Source organism: Heloderma suspectum, chromosome Z (assembly GCF_057233095.1).
Source record: "Heloderma suspectum isolate Gila_16-S chromosome Z, 16-S_ref, whole genome shotgun sequence".
NCBI lineage: Eukaryota > Metazoa > Chordata > Lepidosauria > Squamata > Helodermatidae > Heloderma > Heloderma suspectum.
In genome coordinates this window covers 5321665-5340181 of record NC_139476.1, presented here as the reverse complement: position 1 = coordinate 5340181, position 18517 = coordinate 5321665, and the positions used below count along the sequence as shown (strand labels likewise).

At 49.5% G+C, this 18517-nt stretch overlaps 1 protein-coding gene across 2 annotated transcripts in view; it reads right to left on the bottom strand.

Moving 5' to 3' along the window:
* Nucleotides 1–225: 225 nt before the first annotated feature.
* The window catches only part of ANKRD24 (ankyrin repeat domain 24), a 41723-nt gene continuing 23431 nt past the window's right edge, over nucleotides 226–18517 (bottom strand). Inside the window, exons 11-20 of one of the 2 annotated variants that reach the window (XM_084825422.1) lie at nucleotides 18363–18470; nucleotides 18163–18270; nucleotides 16009–16053; nucleotides 14643–14738; nucleotides 11936–12008; nucleotides 10378–10499; nucleotides 7100–8671; nucleotides 5982–6149; nucleotides 2919–2984; nucleotides 226–303 (exon numbers count right to left, since the gene is read on the bottom strand). In XM_084825422.1, coding sequence (XP_084681548.1) covers nucleotides 226–303; nucleotides 2919–2984; nucleotides 5982–6149; nucleotides 7100–8671; nucleotides 10378–10499; nucleotides 11936–12008; nucleotides 14643–14738; nucleotides 16009–16053; nucleotides 18163–18270; nucleotides 18363–18470 — 2436 coding nt within the window. The remainder of the gene's footprint in view (nucleotides 304–2918; nucleotides 2985–5981; nucleotides 6150–7099; nucleotides 8672–10377; nucleotides 10500–11935; nucleotides 12009–14642; nucleotides 14739–16008; nucleotides 16054–18162; nucleotides 18271–18362; nucleotides 18471–18517) is intronic. The other variant, XM_084825420.1, reaches the window with a different exon arrangement.

Here is an 18517-nt window from a genome sequence, read left to right as displayed (position 1 = left end):
CCTTGTTCCAGCACACAGTTGCCCAAGGACAGAAAGACAATTGGAATTGGAATTAAACAGGTTCTTGCCTAAAACAGGCAAGGAGACCCATGGTGCCACACTAAGGGATGGATGGTTTGTGTTACGGGATGGAGAGGCCCTGTAAGTTCTGTGTCATTCTCCTGTAAGGAAAAGCTCAGCCTCCCCACCCCACAGGTCAAAATATGTGGTCCTTCTTCCATAGCCTCATTTCCCTTGTTCCTGGAGTCTTTGCATCTTCAAAATCTGGAAAAGGATCTTCTGGATGTCCTCATCCATGTGGCCCTGGAAAGGAGGAAGTAAAGGAGGCCGGTAAGCTGTGGACCATTGGGCAGCCTTGACTATTAATTAGGCCAGGGTTCTCACATTTTGTCACAGAATTACAGCTCTTCTGTTTATTTTTCCATTAACAAATCTCCTCTCGCTGCAAGGGGCAAGTTTAAAAACTGAGTCAGTGATATTGTATTCAAAGCAGTTGAAACTTAGAGCATTTCTACATAGGGATGTGAGAACCCACCCCTGACTGGGTTCTCCAGGTGCCTGCCCAGCCCATGCCCTCACTCACTACTCCCCGGACTGTGCCTGAGCCCCTCCCGTGTTCAGCAAGCAGCCCACACTCACCTTGGCAGCCTCATCGAGCTCTGCAGTCACCATTTTTTGAAAAATAAAATGGCGAATGCATAATGCACATATTTGCATGTGTGCAAAAATGCGCATTTTTGCGAAAAACACACAAATACGCACATTTTTTGCAGTAGCAGTTTAGAAATGGCGACCGTGGAGCTTGACAAGGCCACCTGAGTGAGTGCAGACTGGGCTGGGGGGGCAGGGGCTCAGAGAGTGGGGCCCGGGGGTGTGGGCAGGGGGGGTTCCGCTGGCTTCCCGGACGGAATCCGGCACTTGCACCATCCCTAGAATCATATTCCAGATTCCTGGCGTACATGTATGTGACACACTTTGAACTCTTACAACCTGCTATATAAAAACACCAAGAGTCCAGTGGTATCTTAAATAGCGAACACTTGTGGTTGTTTCTGCAGCAAGAGACAGACACGAGTACCCCTCTGGAATGTGTACAAAAACATTATTTTTTTTTTTCCAATGGATCCTGTGAGATCCAGAGAGTGCTGGAGACAAAGGAATACCCTTCAAAAAAGAAAGTATATTATTATTCATTATATTTACATCTTGGCTTGCCTTTAAGGTGCTCAATGTAGTGTATGTGGTTTGTACTTCCCATTTTAGCTTGACCACAACCCTGTGAGGTAGGCTAGGCTAAGAGAGAAAGTGACCGATCCAAGATGACCCAGTAGGTTTCAAGGCTGAATGGGGATTTGAACCTGGGTCTCTTCCCAGTCCTAGTCGGTTGTTCTTAAAACGTTACATTGGGCTATTATTTTAATGCATGTTGCAATTACCAGCTTAAGTGTGCGAAGGTCTGTGCAATCAGGAACTGCACTAGCACAACTGATATGGTTGCCAACACTTCAAGATGCTCCTGCAACAGTGCCTTTAGCAAGAGCTTGGCATGTGTAAATTAGCAAGTGATAAGTGTTTATCTCCGGGCTGCACAGAGCTTTACCTGCCCTCTTTTAAAGACACAACAGCTGACCAGGCTTGCAGGGGGTGGCGGCAGCGGCAGGGGGGGGGGGGGAGATTGGCAACCCTGATATTGACTTAATGGTGCAAATTCCCCTTCCTGTCTTTGGCCTGAAAAGATGCACAACTGAGCAAAACACACTTGAAATCCTACCCTTCCTCCAAGTAGGTCAGGCTATTTTATCCTCACAACAGCCTTGTGAGGTAGGGCAGGCTTTGAGACAGTGAGCAGGCCAGGGCGTTTTATGACCGAGTGGGGAAGAGAACACCTGCTTTGCACACAGATGATCCCCATTTCAACCTCCAGTTTGAAGACTGGACTGGATTTTTTTCTTCTAATTTGTGTGAGCATAGGGGATATCTGGTGAATTGTATGAACTAAAACTAGGAAAAAAGAAATGGTATTTCTTTCCCCTGAAGCCAAAAGAAACATAGATGTTCCATGCTCTGGCCATGGATTTCCAGCCCAGTTCTAAGTTCCTTGGGGTGGGGGGGAGAAACCCAAAGAAGAAAAGAGAACTGCTTTGAAAGCCCAGGTGACCAGAGTTGTTTTACAGCCCTCCCCTACCATTAGCATGCAACAAAGACTGGCACAAGAGACAGACACAGGTTGACGTGTCCACACACAACATGCTTAAGCACACAGACATGCACACACTGGCTCTAAGCACGGATGGACACATGAATGACCTTCCAGCCTCCCGGAAATCTCGTGCCAGGTCCACCCCACTGGGCTGTCCCACCCCTTCCTTCCAAACCGCTGCCTTTAAGAACCCAGGTGAAGAGACTGATTTTCCCCCCACCAAAAGCTGCATCCGGACAGGTACTGAGAAGTTGCGGGGAAATTGGTGAAGGAAAAATGGGAAGAGAGGTGAGGGTGGGAAAGAGGGGTATCATTTTGGCAGTGCACCGGGGTCTTACGTGGCCAACATGCAAAGAAAAAACATTCAAAACTCCTAGCAGATTATGTTCCGTCAACACGCACTCACACAGGCGTATCACTCAGGTGTATGAGCCACATTCTCATGAGTACAAGCCACACACACTAGCAGCCACTCCACAGTGGTGTTACAGTGCCCCGCGGGGAGTTCTCCCACACAAGCCCCATGGAGGTTAATGAGACTTAGGCAGGAGAATTTATGCATTCATGCGCACCTTCCATTCGTTCCAAGGAGAATTTGTGCAGGATGAGTTCCTGGTGGACGGCACCTGAAACAGATCCCATCCACCCATCTGCCTCCCCACCCCTCCCGCCACAGCCTCCTGTTCCCTACCCACAACCAGGACCCATGCTGACCCACCTGGATAGCATAGAGAAGGTGTCCCCTGTACAGAGAAACAATATTGTTGTGGCGTCGCTCAGCCTCCTGCAACCAAAGAGAGACCAGCAACTAAAATGAGAACCCAGAGTTTGTTCCGGACTTGCCAGTATTAAAACTCAGTTTTAACATCTGAATCCTAAAAGAGCAACCAAGCTGCCTCTTCTTGGTGAACTCCAGCACTTCTGAACTTTTCCCTATTTACAGCCCTCATTCTGAATTCCGATTGGCTGGCACCAGTCATTTCAGCCTCATTTTGCTTGTCTATTCGAGTTCGATGGCAATGGGGTAAAGAAGTTCCAAAAGGACACAGGCCTTTCCAGGCACCTAGGTTCTGACTGTAAGAGGCCAAAGCTGGGGACTCAAGTCATACTTGAAAACAGAGGGGGTTGCTCCCTGATTTTTCTTGCTCTACAGCACCACCACTTCAGGTGACTGGTGGAGGTATTGCAGCTCTCAAGCGCAACAGAGCCGGGTGATTCTAGGAGCCAATAGGAGCCCACCTGGTCTTATATAACAGCTGACTCTGGCCTGACAGCTCAGTCCAGTTTGAGCTGCTACCTACCATTCAGGATTCCTGCCTAAACTTGAAGATTTACCAACTGCGAGCGCCACACGGTTACATCACGGGCACACCCTCCCAATCCCCCAGATAACTCTGTGGTGGTAAAGGGGGTGTACGGTGGAAGCAATGCCACGGCTTGGAGAAACTAAAAGCGGCCACTGCCAGCTGCACCTGTTGATGAATTGGGCTCGTAGGTTTGGGGTGGGGATGTCAAACCAGATCTACACTGATCGGAAAGTGCATCCTCACTTTCACAGCCCCACTCTCGGGCTGCGAAGATAGGGAGACACATTCTTCACGTTGGACGATGGACCGGAGAATTTCCCGTGTCTTTCTCAGGTGATGGGCTTACATTATTAGCAGGAAAACAACATTCCCCCTTTTCTTTCTAATAGTTTTTGCTGTCATTTCCCTACAGCAGCAGCAAAAACTTTTCTGCCAGGGGACATCTCGCCCCACAATCCGTCTGAAGAAGCCTCTGACTGTATTACTATCTCAGAGTGCAAAGAAACTAAACATGGAGGTCTCCCGCCATTGTAGGTGCTGCCCAAAGTTCTTCACCCCATTCTCCCCCCTCCAGCTTCTCACCTCCCCACACCCAACTCCTACATACGTGCCCCCCCCCAATTCTCCTGCGAACATATGCCGCAGCCCTAAGGATAGCAGACCCAGGCCTCCTCCGGGTTCACACGCAGCCGTGACAATGCCAACAAGCTGCACAGAAGTCTGAAGTCCACATCCTGAGGGGAGCCAATCTCTAATAAATCCAGGTGATCCAAATGTTAGGAAAACATTTGAATAATTAGTATAGTTGCCTTGGATTAATTACAGAAGGAAGGAAGTTAAAGCTAGAGCTCAGCTGAAATGGGCTGGGGAAACTTTTCATGAAGGATTCCCAAGACCCCTTCAAACGTGTGCCCCTTTAATGGCGATTTTTTGGGGTGGAGGGTGCAAACTGAGTGGAAAGTGTCCGTGCATTTCCAGCCCTCAGTCTGAATTGTGAGGCTGTTGCCATGCAAGTCACAGGCCCAGAAGGGCAGAAAACAAATGTGGAAAAAGAGCAATAAAGGGCAGGCATTTGGGCAGGAATGTTTTGCAGTACCTAAAATTCCATTTGCTCACTGAAAAGAGTAGATTGGGAACTTTCGGCTCAGCCGTGGCTAAAGCACTGTAGTGACGGTAGGGATGGGTGAACTGTCTTAGCTCACTTCATAATTTATCCAAGAAAACCAGATTACTTAGCCGAATGTTCCCTCAACAACCAGGAATTAATCTGGATCACCTGGATTAATTACAGAGCCCATGTCTCTAGGCCACCATACACCCACACACACGCACTCCGCAACGACGTCATTTGCAAGGATTCAACCCATGGCTTCTCAACACTGCCGCAAGATTGCTTTCAGAGACCTATTATGTTCATGACAGACACAATACATTGGATTTCAGCAGGTTCAGGATGGACACAAGGTAGTATTTCTTCCCACGGCATGCCGTTAGCCCAGGCGTGGGGACGTCTTTCAGCCTGGGGGCTGAATTCAATTCTGGAGAAGCTCTCAGGAGCTGCATTCCAGTGGGGGGTGGAGCTGAAGGCAAAGGAGGCATGGCCAAAGTAAAAAGGGGTGGGGCCCAAAATACCAGCATATTGTAGTTTTAAAGCTTGTCCTGCCAGTAACTAAGGAGAGGCATTTTCACCCTTTAGAGTGGAGGACAATGCACAAAAGCTGGGAGGCCATCAAATGATCAGTGATTGGGGGAAAGGGGCGTGGCCAGGGAAAGGGGCATGGCCAGGGGAAAGGGGTGTGGCAGGGGAAAGGGGCATGGCCATTTGAGGAACCCTGGGCGGCCGGAATGAGACCCCAGGAGGGCTGGCTTTGCCCCCTGGGCCCGGAGGTTGCCCACCTTTGCATCAGCCCATGTAGCTCCATGTCACGAGACGCGGTGACAGTCAATATCTGTGATGGCTTTTGTGTTGGAACAGATGTGTGGAGGTCTGTCAACAACAGTCATGGTGCTGGTGGACTCTGGGGCTACTACCAGTTTCATGGACGAAACGTTTGCTCAGCAATGCAACATCTCTGCTCTGCTCCTGCTTGCTGCTTCTCACACAGGGGGATAAGGACGAAGCTTCGTGCCTGGCCATCTGGGAGTTGGTAACCTGAGAAGCACGCCTGCCCATATCTGGCCTGGCCTGTGAAAAAACCTCCCCCAGTTCTGGCTGCAGCTGTTCTGAATCTGAGCTGCTAACTATCTCCCTGTGCTCAGAATCGCTCCTGACAGCAACTATGACACTTCAGTCAAGGCTTTTGCCTTCCTCCACTGCTTGTTCATTTCCCAGGGACAGCCACAGCAGGGAGGAACCAGAACGCTGGTCCAGAGTGGATCCCCAGTTCTTACCTTTCTGCCTTATGGGTGTCATCTGCTTTCATCTCCCCTGACCCCAGCCCTCTCCTCTCCCCGCCCCCCAGCAAGATACTCACAACCAACTGCTGCTCCAAATCTTGGATTTTCCCCTGGAGGCTGGCTACTTCCTGACAGGCCTCCGCTTTCTGTGGGGAGGAGGCCTTGGGGGAGGCCTTGCTGGAGAGCTCAGAAAGGTCGTTTAGAGCTTCTTTCAACTTGAAGACCTCTTTCGAGAGTTCTGTGATCTGCAGAGTGGGAAAGGGCAGAGAAGGCACCATGGGCAGTCAACTCAACAAAATACCCACCTGGTATCCCCACTTCAGGATAATCAGCGACAGCCTTTGAGCCTTAGAAAGAAAAAAGTTCACCTTCCATTCCAGTAGTCGACAGCTGGCAGCCCATACGCCAAATCCAACCAGCCTAGTTGGCCCATCTGTGCCTTTTACATCCCCACCCCGTTTAGCTCATTACAAGCCTGTGGGAATGTCCCCACCCCTTCTTGGGCTGAAAGAGGTTCAGCATCTCTGCTTTAAAATGCCACAGGATGCTGTGTTGCTGCAACAAGCTAACACAGCTACCTCTCTGGACACTGTAAGACTACATATGCAGCAGAGAACAGCCCATGAAGATGACAACACACAGTGACTGGAAGCAGGACCGTCTAAACAGATCCTGGGCCTCAAACACCTGATCCTGCCCCCAGCTGGTACCAACCAGTGATGCCAGCAAAATCCATTTGGAGGTGGAGTTTGATGTGTTTTCCTAGGCTCAGCCCCCTGGACTTTGTTTTGGTTCCAGTGTGGCACCCGGCTCGATTTGCAACAAGGCAGGCCACTTTGTGGATTGTCCAGGAATTTTGCACTTCCGGGGCGGGGGGAGAGATTCTGCAATTTGCACAAATTCCTGAGCAATTTGCACAAATTCCAAATTAATCTGTGCAAATCACGCAAATTACAGCCGAATTTATGCAAATCACTGCCGCATTGTGGAGCCTCCCCCGCAAATGTGCAAAAACGTTCCCAGATTTTGGGGAACAGCCCGCAGCTCGAATCACAGACAGAAATAGAGTCGTACATGCCACAGAGCTGCACCAAGCCAAACAAGAACCGACTTCCCAGCGACGGACACCGTAGCGGCAGCTGGCACCTCCGATTTTTGGCCCTCTTTGCCCCCCACCCCAAGTCCCAGCACTCACCTTCTTGTCCTTTTCCTTGACCAGCTTGGCCGAGGCCTCGATGTGGCTGTGCAGCTCCTGGATCCGCTCCGACTCGGCCCGCAGGCTCCGCAGCTGCTTCTCCACCGCCACCACCTGAGCCTCAGCTGCGTGCTTCTCGCTCTTCATGAAGAGGGCCTCGCGCTGCACCTGGAAGACCTCGGTGCAGGTGCGCTCATGCTTGCGCCCCAGCTCACTCAGCTTCCCGTTCAGCATGTCGACTTCGCCCTGCAGGCTTGCCCGCAGCTGCTCATGCACCTCCTGGGACACCGCGCCCCGACGGACCTCGGCCAGCTCCTCCTGAAGGCCCGAGGCCTCCTGGACTTTAGCCTTGAGCTCCTGCTCCAGCAACTTAGTTTTGGCCTTCAGCTCCCACAAGGTGCCCTCAAGGGCCTCCTTGGTGCGGGCATGCTCTGCCAGGGGCACCGACTCCCGTCGGTATCTCTCCGCTGCCTTCTGCAGTTCTGCCAGCTCCTTTTGGGTGGAACTGTGCTTCTCCTTCAGCTCTGAGAGCCCCTTCTCCGCTTCCAAAAGGGAGGCCCTCAGTTTCCCCACTGTGTCTTCATGCTCCGGCCTGGAGACGTACTGGGAAACCAGCCTCTCCTCCATGGCTTGCAGCTCCTCCTCCAGTTTCTTGCACCCTTCTTGGAGCTCTTCCACTTGGGCCTTTGCTTCCTCACGCTGCCCCGTCACAGCCTCCAGCTGCCTCCGCAACTCACCGGCCTCCTCCTGGAGGCTCTGGCTCTCTGAAGCGCTTCCTTCAGCCTTCTCTATCTCACGGCTTTTCTCCTGCATGGATTCCCTCAGTTTCCTCACCTCTGCCTCAGCAGAGGTGCACCTCACCAGCAGGGCCTCCTTCTCCCTGGAGGCTTCGTCCAAGGAGATGCCGAGGGAGGCCTTCCTCTCCTTGCACTCCTCAGCAGAGCAGCCTTGCGTGGCTGTCTCCTCCTGGGCCCTGAGCTGCCCCTCCAAATCCTTCACCTTCCGATCTCGCTCCTTGAGGTCTTCCTGAGCCTGGTGCAGAACAGCTCTCACCGTCTCAAGTTCACTTCTGGAGCTCTCCATGACCTCCTTGTCCTCCACAGAGAGGATGCCCAGCTCAATCTGTTCTTGCAGGAGCTTCACCTCAGCCAAGGCCGCCTGGTATTTCTCCTGGGTCACACTCAGCTGCGTGGCCAGCTCTTCAGCCTCGCCTCCCCTCGCCTCCTTGTCCATGTGGCTCTTTTCTTCCATCCCCAGACCAGAATTGCTGTCCGACTCTTGGTCTCCACCGCTCCCATTGGCTGGGGAGCTGATCTTCTCCAGGGCTTCTTTCAGGGCTCCAATTTGCTTCTCATAATCGGCCTTCAGCTGCTCGTAAGCCTTGGCCGGGATGAGTTTACAAGAGGTTTCGACTGTCCCGGCACCTTCGAGAGCCCTCAAGACCTCCTGAGCCTCGGCGTGCTGCTCCTTCAGCCGATCAAACTCCGACCTGAGCGAGTCGTACAGGATGATGGGGATGAAGTCCCCAGAAATGTCAGCATCGCTCTCATCCTTCTCATAATTCTCCAAGATCTGCAGAAAATGGAAAGTCCGTTTCAAGAGGGGAAAGAGGAGCCAGAGAAAGCTGGAGAAGGACTGGGGAAGGAAGCTCAATCGTTTCACATGCATAAATGTCTTGAGTTCCATCCCTGGTGGCTCCAGTTTAACAGATCATGTAGCAGATGATAGGATCCTGCAGGCTCTTTGCCTGATACCCTGGAGACCCACTGTGAATCAGTGTAGGCCAGGGGTCCCAAACCTTTTTGGAGCCCTGGGCAGTGGAGGGTGGTGCCTCCAATTTCAGTGGGGCTGTGAATCCATTCTGGGTTTTAGTCAGAAGCAGCCAGAACCCTAAAGGAGCCATCCAAACTGCTGAACCCTATCCTCAAAATAGGCCCAGCATCTTGGACAGCTCCTTTAGAGTTCTGGGTGGTTCCGACTAAACCCAAAATGGATTCACAGCCCCACTGAAATCGGAGCCTCCAGCCTCCACTGCCAGTGGGCACATTTGGGAATTTAAGAAACTGCTATGGGCACCATCAAAACATGCCTCCCATGGAGGATGTGAGTGTCACATAAGGGCTGCTGTGGGAGCCTAGCTGGTCAAAAGTGAGCTAAAGAGGTGTGGGGGGAAAGGAATAGAGTCTTGGAGGGAGGAGGAAATAGCAAGAGCTATGCCTGATCGAGGCAACCCAAATTTGGCAGGTGAAATGCTGAATTCTGCACACATATACATGTTATCCAAACATGCATTTTCCTTACGTTTGCAAAATGCGTTTTTACGGGCTGAGGAAAGGAGTCTTCTGATAGGTGGGAATCTGTTTCCCACTTTTGGGACGTGATACCTCTTAGAATTTGGGGGGTTACACCCCCCAGCTAGATGGGGTGCAAGGGCAGAGAAACAGTCTGAATGAGAGAGAGAGAGAGAGAGAGAGAGAGAAATGAACGTTTAGATCTGGAGGAGCAATGTTATCCCCACGCTGAAAGAATGGTCGTGTAAAGTTTGGAAGGTTGCAGAGATCGCTAAGCTAACTGAATATGTCCATTTCAGAGATGGTAGACAAAAGATTGCTTGTCCTTCCCATGTCTGGCACCCTTTTGTTGTCTTTATGAGGGCTCGATACAAATTGGATATTGACAGATATAAATGCTTTTCCTTGTTATAGTCTGACCAAGAGGTGAAGTTTACCAGTTTTTGACAAACTGTTTAATTCTTTTGCTTCTTCTTTCTCAGATGTTTAATACCATACTGGCTACCTGTTTAGAATGATACCTTATAGTAATATTAGATACTGTAGATGCTTGCCTTTTGTTTTAACGTTATACTGTTTATAGAATGTATTATATTTCCATATGTGTGTGTATGTGTGTTTAGCTGGAATTAGCTAAATATCGGTAAAGGTGGGGGAGGGCAATTAATCCCAAACACCACAGGATTAGCACCTGTGTTAGCTACCTAAGTAGCATATCTGTCTCCTCTTAAACGCTACTTGTTTATTTGTAAATAAAGCAGAAATTACAAAGATGTCCCCAGTGTTCTATGAGCCAAAGGAAACCAAATTCACTTTGTGCTGCCCACTGGAATTTCTCACCCCTTGACGGAGTGCACAACACCACCAAAAGTTGCCACAGAATGTTGGTTGGCTGACCTGAACCACAATTAGCCACAGTAGCTAAACAGATTTTTCGATGCCCAGAGGCTTGGAAGGGATGGATGGAGCTGTGGTCTTCCTGTTTACCTGTATTTTCTCCATCAGCTCTTTGTTCTTCTGGGTCAGAGACTGTACTTGGTCTTGCAGGGTGGCCAGGAGCTCCTCAGTAGAGACGCTCAGACTCTTTTTGGATAGCAGAAGCTCAGCCCCTAAAGAAGGAAACCGCATAATGAAGATACTTAGAGAACCAGATTAAGATTAGCGAAAGGAGAGAGAAAACCTAAAGGGGAGAGCAGTCAGCCTCCTCCTTCTATTAGAGAGAGAATGATCAACTCATTCTGAAGTGAAGTTCAAAGCCCAGGTTGTAGAGTAGTGTGTTGAAGTTGCTTTGAAGTTCAAAGTTCAAAGTTGCTTTGAAGTTCAAAGCCCAGGTTGTACAGCAATGTGTTGTTGTTGCTTATGTGCTCCTGTCTCTTTAAGGTTCTTCTGGCAGCATTCGAGGGAGCAGCCAGAAACTGAAACTGAGGAGGGAAACACAGGTGCTAAGACTGGAAGGAAATGCATGGATTTTAGGGGAAGACAGGAAGAGGGATACAGGTAGAAAAAAGCATAGACATCATCATCATTTATTACAGCTGCCCCATGGCCAAAGCTTTCTGGACAGTTTACAGAAGTTAAAACATTAAAATACAATAGACAAAGTTTAAAAGCCATTTACATAAAAGCACACAGACAATATATACAAACATCATATAACTAAAAACAACTTTTAACTTGTAATCATTCCCTCTAATAGCAAACTCTGGTGCTGAGTGTCAATGGCTATGTAGCCAAAATGCGGCTACTGAGAAACAAGAGGGAGATATCAGCATGCTTGGGGGTCCCCATGTCTGAAGGAGTACACAAAAATCTTAAGAACACAAGCGGGGGAGGAGCAGCACAATGAGAACCGTGCATGTTGAATAGCTATGGAAAATTGACTGTCAGCTGGAAAAGGGAAATGAAAAACTTCTAACTAGACTAATACACAGAACCAGTTTGCAGTTTCAAGAGACGTGTGTGGGTTTTTTCCTCCCTGGAGAAGAAATGGGTGCTCCGCATAGAAATCCATGGAGCCATCCAGGATTTTAGCACGGCTGTGATTGGGCGCCAGCGTCTCCGTGCCTTCACCACTTCCACCACCACCAAAGGGAAGCAGCAAATCCAGATGTTCCTGCCATGTCTAACTCAGGTCTTCTTTTTGTGTGATAAACTTTATTGGAGTTTTTTAGGCATTTAAGAAGTATAAGGCATCTGCATGAAAAGTGGAGAAGCCAGAGTCTTTTGAGTACAACCAAGTGCTGGGTTTGAGCTGGAAGAAAGTTTTTTGGGGGGGCAACTGAAGTGGATTAACCTTCACTTTGTATGGGGGACTTGTGGCTGGAAAAATCCAACCCCCCATCATTATTCCACTGAAAGACACCCCCACAAATCTGGCTGGGGAATGGTAGCCCCCCCCCCCCCGAGATGCTGTTGGACTCTGATAAGCCCCACAGTCCCCCACCCCTGCCTATGGGGTACACAGCATAATGAACTGAATGAAGGGGTTTTGCCCGTGCTGGGTTTAATAAGCGCAAGGGGTGAAAGGTTGCAGGGCGACCCCTACCTGGAAATTCTAGCAGGTCTCCCTCTTCATCGTGCAGCGTTTCGATGTCATAGCTGGTGTTCTCCTTCTCATTCTGCATGTGGGAAGGACAGGAAGAGAGAGAAAGGAGACAAGCTCAGGGATGGGACTGGGGCCTCAAACAGGGAGCTGTGGTCGGGACATCCAAAGCTACACTGACTTGCAGGCTTTGTGATGAAAAGGACAAGCAGAGACTTGACTGCCATCAGTCAGGGATGCTTTAAACTGGATTCTTGCACTGAGCTGGGGGTTGGACTTGATGGCCTAAATAGCCCCTTCCAACTCTAGGGCTCTATGATGGTTTTTGTTCATCCTGCGAAAGGACAGTGTTTTGGGGAGAAGACTAAAGAAGTGGTGGAGGTGTGTTTATGCATGTGTTTATCCAGGGATGGTGTTGAACATTCAAGTGTTGAATGTCCACGTGTTGAACATCGGGCACATCTTGAACGTTGAATGTTCACATGTGGAAGACAGAATGTTGAACATTCAGGTGCTGAATGGAGAACCTTCAGGTGCAGAACATCAGAAGTTCAGGTGTTGAACGCTGAATGTTCAGGTGCTGAACGCTGAACTAGCTGTTACGGGGCCAGCACTACATGGCTGCATGTTTTTTATCTATTCAGCTTGGATATTTTTTCAGATATATCACCACAGGGATGACACCACAAGCCTCCAGCTCTTGCTCTTTTCACAAGGGAGCTGATTGTCAGGGTTGGATCAGAGCCCAGAGAGCCCCAAAGGAGTTCTGATTCTGAGGAAGAGATAGAAACCATGGGAGAGGAACCCATGCGCTGTTCAGAGGCACAGCCAGGGGGAGAGCCCCTCCTGGTACACATTCCTGAGAGTGATAGTGTCCCTGGCAGGGAGAGGGAGGCGCAATAGCAGTTTCTTGACGCTAGGCACTGGTGCAGCATCAAACGGGAGATGGCGGGCGCTGAGAGGAGGCACACAGCCCACTTGGCGCGATGGCAACAGCGGCACCCAGATGCCCCATGGGAAAAGGGTGGACTCTCTCCTCCTAGCCCATAAGTACAGATGTTTCCTGCCTTCCCCTCCAAATGGAGATCAACTGATTCCTCAGGTTAGAACCCGCAAGTAGGCAGCTCTCTTAAGTCTCGCTCGTAGGATCAAGCAATTAGCATCTGTAAGCATCATTAGGCTGAATGGGGATAAAGCCCTTGGAAAAGAGCCCTCTTGTCTGTGTGTTGATTCTGGCTTCCTGAGGATCTCAGAACGCGGCAAGGGCGACCTCCCGACACTGATGCCCTAACGATGTGCCGGAACGCCCTACCATGCAAGGGAACGGGGCTGCGCAAACCAAGCAGCACTGTACCTGCGCAAGGTCTCAGGGGTCTCACTGGCGTAGCTAGCCAGGACAGGAGCACTTTGCTGCAGTGCCTTTGCTATGCTCCTGGCCAGAGGATGGGGCAGCAGCTGCCAGCTCAACAGATTTTGGGTCTGGCACTGTGGTGGGCCGCCTTTCATCTTCTGACCACAAGCAGGAGCCCACAGGGCGTGACAAATGTTGGAAGGGAGTTCGATTCGGCAGTCAAATGGCAAGACCTTGGATAGCTCCAAACAGACCACTTGCTCCAATGAAGTCTGGAGCTCAACGGAGGCCTGCTTAAAATCCCTCTTGGGGCAGACACCCCTCTGAGGTTCTGGCACCAAGGGCAGGCATAGTTGGGCATTTGCCAAGGGCCCACACCCTAGCAGGGGCCACTGACAAGAGCTGCTGCTCCTCATCACCATTGCGACCTACCCCTTCACCTGCCTCTCGCTGCAGCCCAGGCAACGGTGGTGGTGAGAAGGAGGAACAGGAGAGGCCAGAGCCCACTTGCTCCCTGGCGCTCTGCCTGGCAAGCAAGCAAGCAGGAGCAAAGAAAAGGAAGAGGAGGAGGAGAAGGGCAGCTGGTGACGATGGCAGTGAGAAGGGAGACTCGCCAAGGGAGGGGGCCCATGGAGGGGATCTTCCCCAAGAACGCTCCAAAACCTGGGGATCAGTAGAGCATGAGGGTCTTGGGGTGAGGATGCTGTCCCCCTCAATGGAATTTGGCTCAAGGTTTGCAGTCTCTGAGGGTCTAAGCTCAGGGGTAGCAGTCTATTTGGCGGCGGGGGGGATGTTCCCGGTTGCTTAATAAGACTCGCACTTCTCGGTGCCCGGTAAAATGCCCACCTATTGCAATAGTTAGAAATTGTATCACTCATGAGGAAAGCCAACTCAGACTGACATTCCGCAGTTGGCAAGTGGAAGAAAAGCAATCCCTCGAGTCAAACCTCTGCCCTCTTCTGGAAACGGGGACAGCCTTAACGGGGAGACCACTCCACCACCCCTCTGCCAGCTCCCTCCTTGGGCGTTGCCTGTGCAGGCGGCAAGAAGCATGAGGCCCCTGATGAAAAGGTTCCTCTAGCTGCCTCTGGCACTCCCAGTTCAAGGGCCTTTTGCTCAGGCTCACCCAGGATCTGGGTTCAGACCTTCCCTGGTTTGCCCCGTGGCTCTTCCTAAACCAACGGATTCCTCCTCCTCTGTGTCAGAATCACAGCTGTCATCCGGGGTCCTTGCAAAACCAACAGGGTCCCACCTGGGCCCATCAAGCTGCCGATTCTTGGCCGACTAGTCAGCCTGACCGAGACTGTAGGTTTCAGACTCGGCTCAGAGGAGCCTCAACGCTCCCACACCCAAACACACCTCCAGTACCTCGATGGATGACAGGCGGTTCCGTAGCACCTCCAGCTCCTTGCCAAGGTTTTCTTTCTCCGCCAGCTGCTTCTGAAGGTCTTTGATCTGGTGGATCAGAGAAAATGGCACTTTAATCGAACCAGACCACTCGCCTATTCAGCTATGTAGTGATAATTACTTTGGTGTGAGAGAGGGCGGGGGGAGATGGAGTTTAATCCTGGCTACAGGCCATAGTCTGGTGCCAATATGTACGGTAGCTTTCCCCACCCTGTCAGACCATCGGTCTATGTAGCTCAGAATTCTCTACACCAACGGACAGTAGCGCTCTTGGGTTTCAGGCAGGGGACTTTCCTAGCCCTCCCTGGAGATATAGAGCCTTCACAAGGCTTTTATTGTGTGCTCGTGATTGCTCAGTCTTGGTAGTTTGCAGGTCCTTTCCATGATGTCATCCTCCTCCAGGGCTTCTCCCATGCTTTGCAACCATTATTGCGAGGGTTTTCCTAATGAGGAAAGTCTGCTATTATTTAGAAATAGCGGAATGAGAGTCTCATGTATCTGTGCAATTCTGCTATACCACAGCGCCATCTTGTGGCTGTATGATGAGACATATAGAAAGGCAAGGAAAGAAAACCCCTCGAAAGAAAGCACATGTAAAGGAACTGAACTTAATCCTACAAAGAATCTGGAAGCAGAAACCTCGGTTAATGTGCAGGATAAAAGCCACATATAGAAATACCCCAAATTACTTTTCTGAATGGCGTTATAGAAACCTAGTGTAATTGTGCAATTCTGCTATATCACATAGCAGTTGTATAAGGGAACATACAGAAATGAAGAGAAAGAAAAACTCCAGAAAAAAAAAGTGTAAAGGAGCAAAGCTTAATTCTGCAAAAAATCCAGAAGCAAAAGCCTCAGTAAAGGTGTGGGTTAAAAGCCTCATGTAGAAAAAACCTGAATCTAGCATCTTCTGCATGCAAAACATATACTCTACCACTGAGCTATAGCCCTTCCCCTAAAATCAAGTAAGATTCTAGTCCTCCTGGTTCTGAATAAAGGGCCAATTTGAATAGGAACAGGAAGCTGCCTTCTCCTGAGTCAAGCCATCGATGTATCTGGCTCAAGTGCTGGAGACTGAACCTGGGACCTTTTGCTTGCAACGCGTGTGCGTCACTACTGAGCTATGGACTTTCTCCTAAAACTAAAGTAAGTTGCCAGTCCTCATTGGTCTAAATAAACAGCTGATTTTAAAAGGGACCTAGAAAGCTGCTTTATAGCAGGACAGATCACCAGTTTATCTAGCTTTTGTTGTTTTTAATCCCCCCTCAAATGCCCCCAAAATTTGTTTCACGCCCTCTAGTTCCAGGATGGGACTCACCTGTTTCTCCAGGGTATGCAGGGCGCCATCCTCCAACTCCAGTTGCTAACAGAGACAAAAAGAAAAGAATAAAGGGTGCGCATGGTTAATGCTGACTATGGTAGTAATAATCATATTGTTTAGCTACAAGCCATATCAAAAACCGATCGAACATTCAGAGCTGAGTGACGAATTTAGCTCTCAATTTCCTGGTCACCAGCACAAATAAAGAAACATGCAAAGTAACAAAATTTCCACGATCAAACCACAGAAAACATCCACATTCGCTTGGTGTAAGAAAAATTTTCCCGATCCTAAACTCAGACAACATTTTTCATGGGGATCCTTATAAAGATATTGGGGGAACATAATGAACCATGTCCTCAGCAAGTTTTGCAAAAGATGCTGTTCCAATGGTGTTTTCTTATAACAGCCTTCTAAGAAAGCAGGGGGCGTAACGTTAAATCTTAATTCTGTAAAAGCATTACTACATAAAGAAATAAGATCCAAATAACTGATGCTCGGACTTGATGCATGGATACAATTGAGAAAAGCTAGAATAACGAATGAGTACCATCAGTCAGAAGACTTTTCCAAACCCGAAAAGCCTTAACTGAGATCTGGACATCGACTGGATCTTAGTCAGTTGACAACCAAGGCTTGTAGCAAGTGTCTGTAATGCAGTTACTCTCCTCAGAGAATGTAAGGGAAAGCCAAACATGAAAATGCAAAGATAATATCTATTATGAAAGTTTAGAAGACTGACTTGTATTCTAGCCCAAACAGAAGTCACAGATATGGATTAATGCCGACTGAGAAAATTAACACTACGTATGTATTTACTTATCAGGTTTTTAGACCTCCCTTCGCAATTATACTGCCTACACAATTTTGGGGGCAGTTTGCAAACATTAAAATAGACAGGAAAGTACAAGCAAACATCACAACAGCAGATAAAAGCAGCCGTAGAAATCCATGATAAAAAGTCCTTCTGAGGGAAAAAGTCCAGAAAATATAAAAGGTATTTGCCTTGCAGCAGGGACAGCAAATCTATTCCCCAGAGCCCTGAGTATCCATTGGTGCCAATAAAAATGTTTTTTTCTTAGCTTAATTGCCATACAGGGGCCGATTTTGAAGGGACGTGCTGCAACATCCCCCCCCTCCCGTCACCCCTGTGCCCCTCAAAAACCCTTCTCCTGCATGGTCATTAAACTTAGGAAAACATTTTCCCACTGAATTCAGTATGATCTTGGTCAGGGGACAAATTAATTGAAGAACTTATTTTATCTGAGGTGATCTGGATGAGAAATGAACTTGCTGGCTTTGCCTCCCGTGAAATGTAAATAAATCCTAGTAATTATTTCTCAATTTGCCTATGTAGATATAAATCGACATAGGCAAATATTATGTAGATTGTGACCCATGGGTTGGGGCCCTGAATCTGCTAAGTGCCTAGCAATGCCCCCTGGCCTGGTGCGGAAAAGAGATTAAAGAATTAAAAAGTAAGAACTGGGCAAGCTTCCTCGGGAAGCAAATTCCCACAGGCAGGGTCCCACAACGAAGAAGGTCCTCTTTCCAGTCACCTCTCCTGGAGAAGTGTCCTATAGAAACTGTAGAAACTTCATGTCAGGGTTTCATTTCTAAAATGAGAAGTATCGAAGGTGGGCGGAAGTTCATGCTCGCATGGAAGCAAAACCTTCTCAACTGCAAACGCCTTGACCAATCCACCCTTTGCGGGGACTGCATGTGAATGTTCAGAGGCACTCTGTTTATGCCTCCAAGATTTTCTCTCTCTCCTTCCCGATTAATTCATTTGCTCCCCAGCTGGCAGAAAACACAGATTCTGGGGGATCTCCAGGAAGGAACCCTTGGAGATATGTTCATTCTGAGCATCTCTATGAGGCAGTGGATATTTGTCCCCTGACCAAGACCAAACCACAGCAGAACTAGCCAGAACTCTGAAGGCACGATCCAAGGTGCTGAGCCTATTTGGCACTAGGGTTCAGCACCTTGCATAACTCCTTCAGAGTCCTGGTTGGTTCTGACAGAAACCCAAGGTGGATTCACTGCCCCACTGACATCATGGTCACCAGCCGCCACTGCTATTGTGGACCTGCTATGGGTGCAGCCAGCAGCGTTGTGGGCAGGGAGCAGGGAGAAGCATTGCCCCCTCACCTCTTGCTTCCACTTCTCCTGTTGTTGCTCCAAGCTCCGGATCTTCTGCAGAAACTGCGCCCTCTCTTGTCGCAGCCGGACAATCTCTTCATAGGCTTCCCGGTCCTCCTAGGAATAGAAATCCAGGCTTACGTGACGAGGGGCTTGTTTCCGCCCCACACGCACCTGTCCCGCCCTACCTCCAGTGCAAGGGTCCTCACCACGTCAGCTGGAACAGGGTGCTGATGGGTCCTAGCAGGCTTGACCATGATGACCCGATTGCTCCGTTCCACAGAAGACGTACTGTGTTCCAGCGGGTGGGAGACATGCTTGGATACGACAGCAGGCACCAAGCAGAAATTAACTCGCAGTTGTG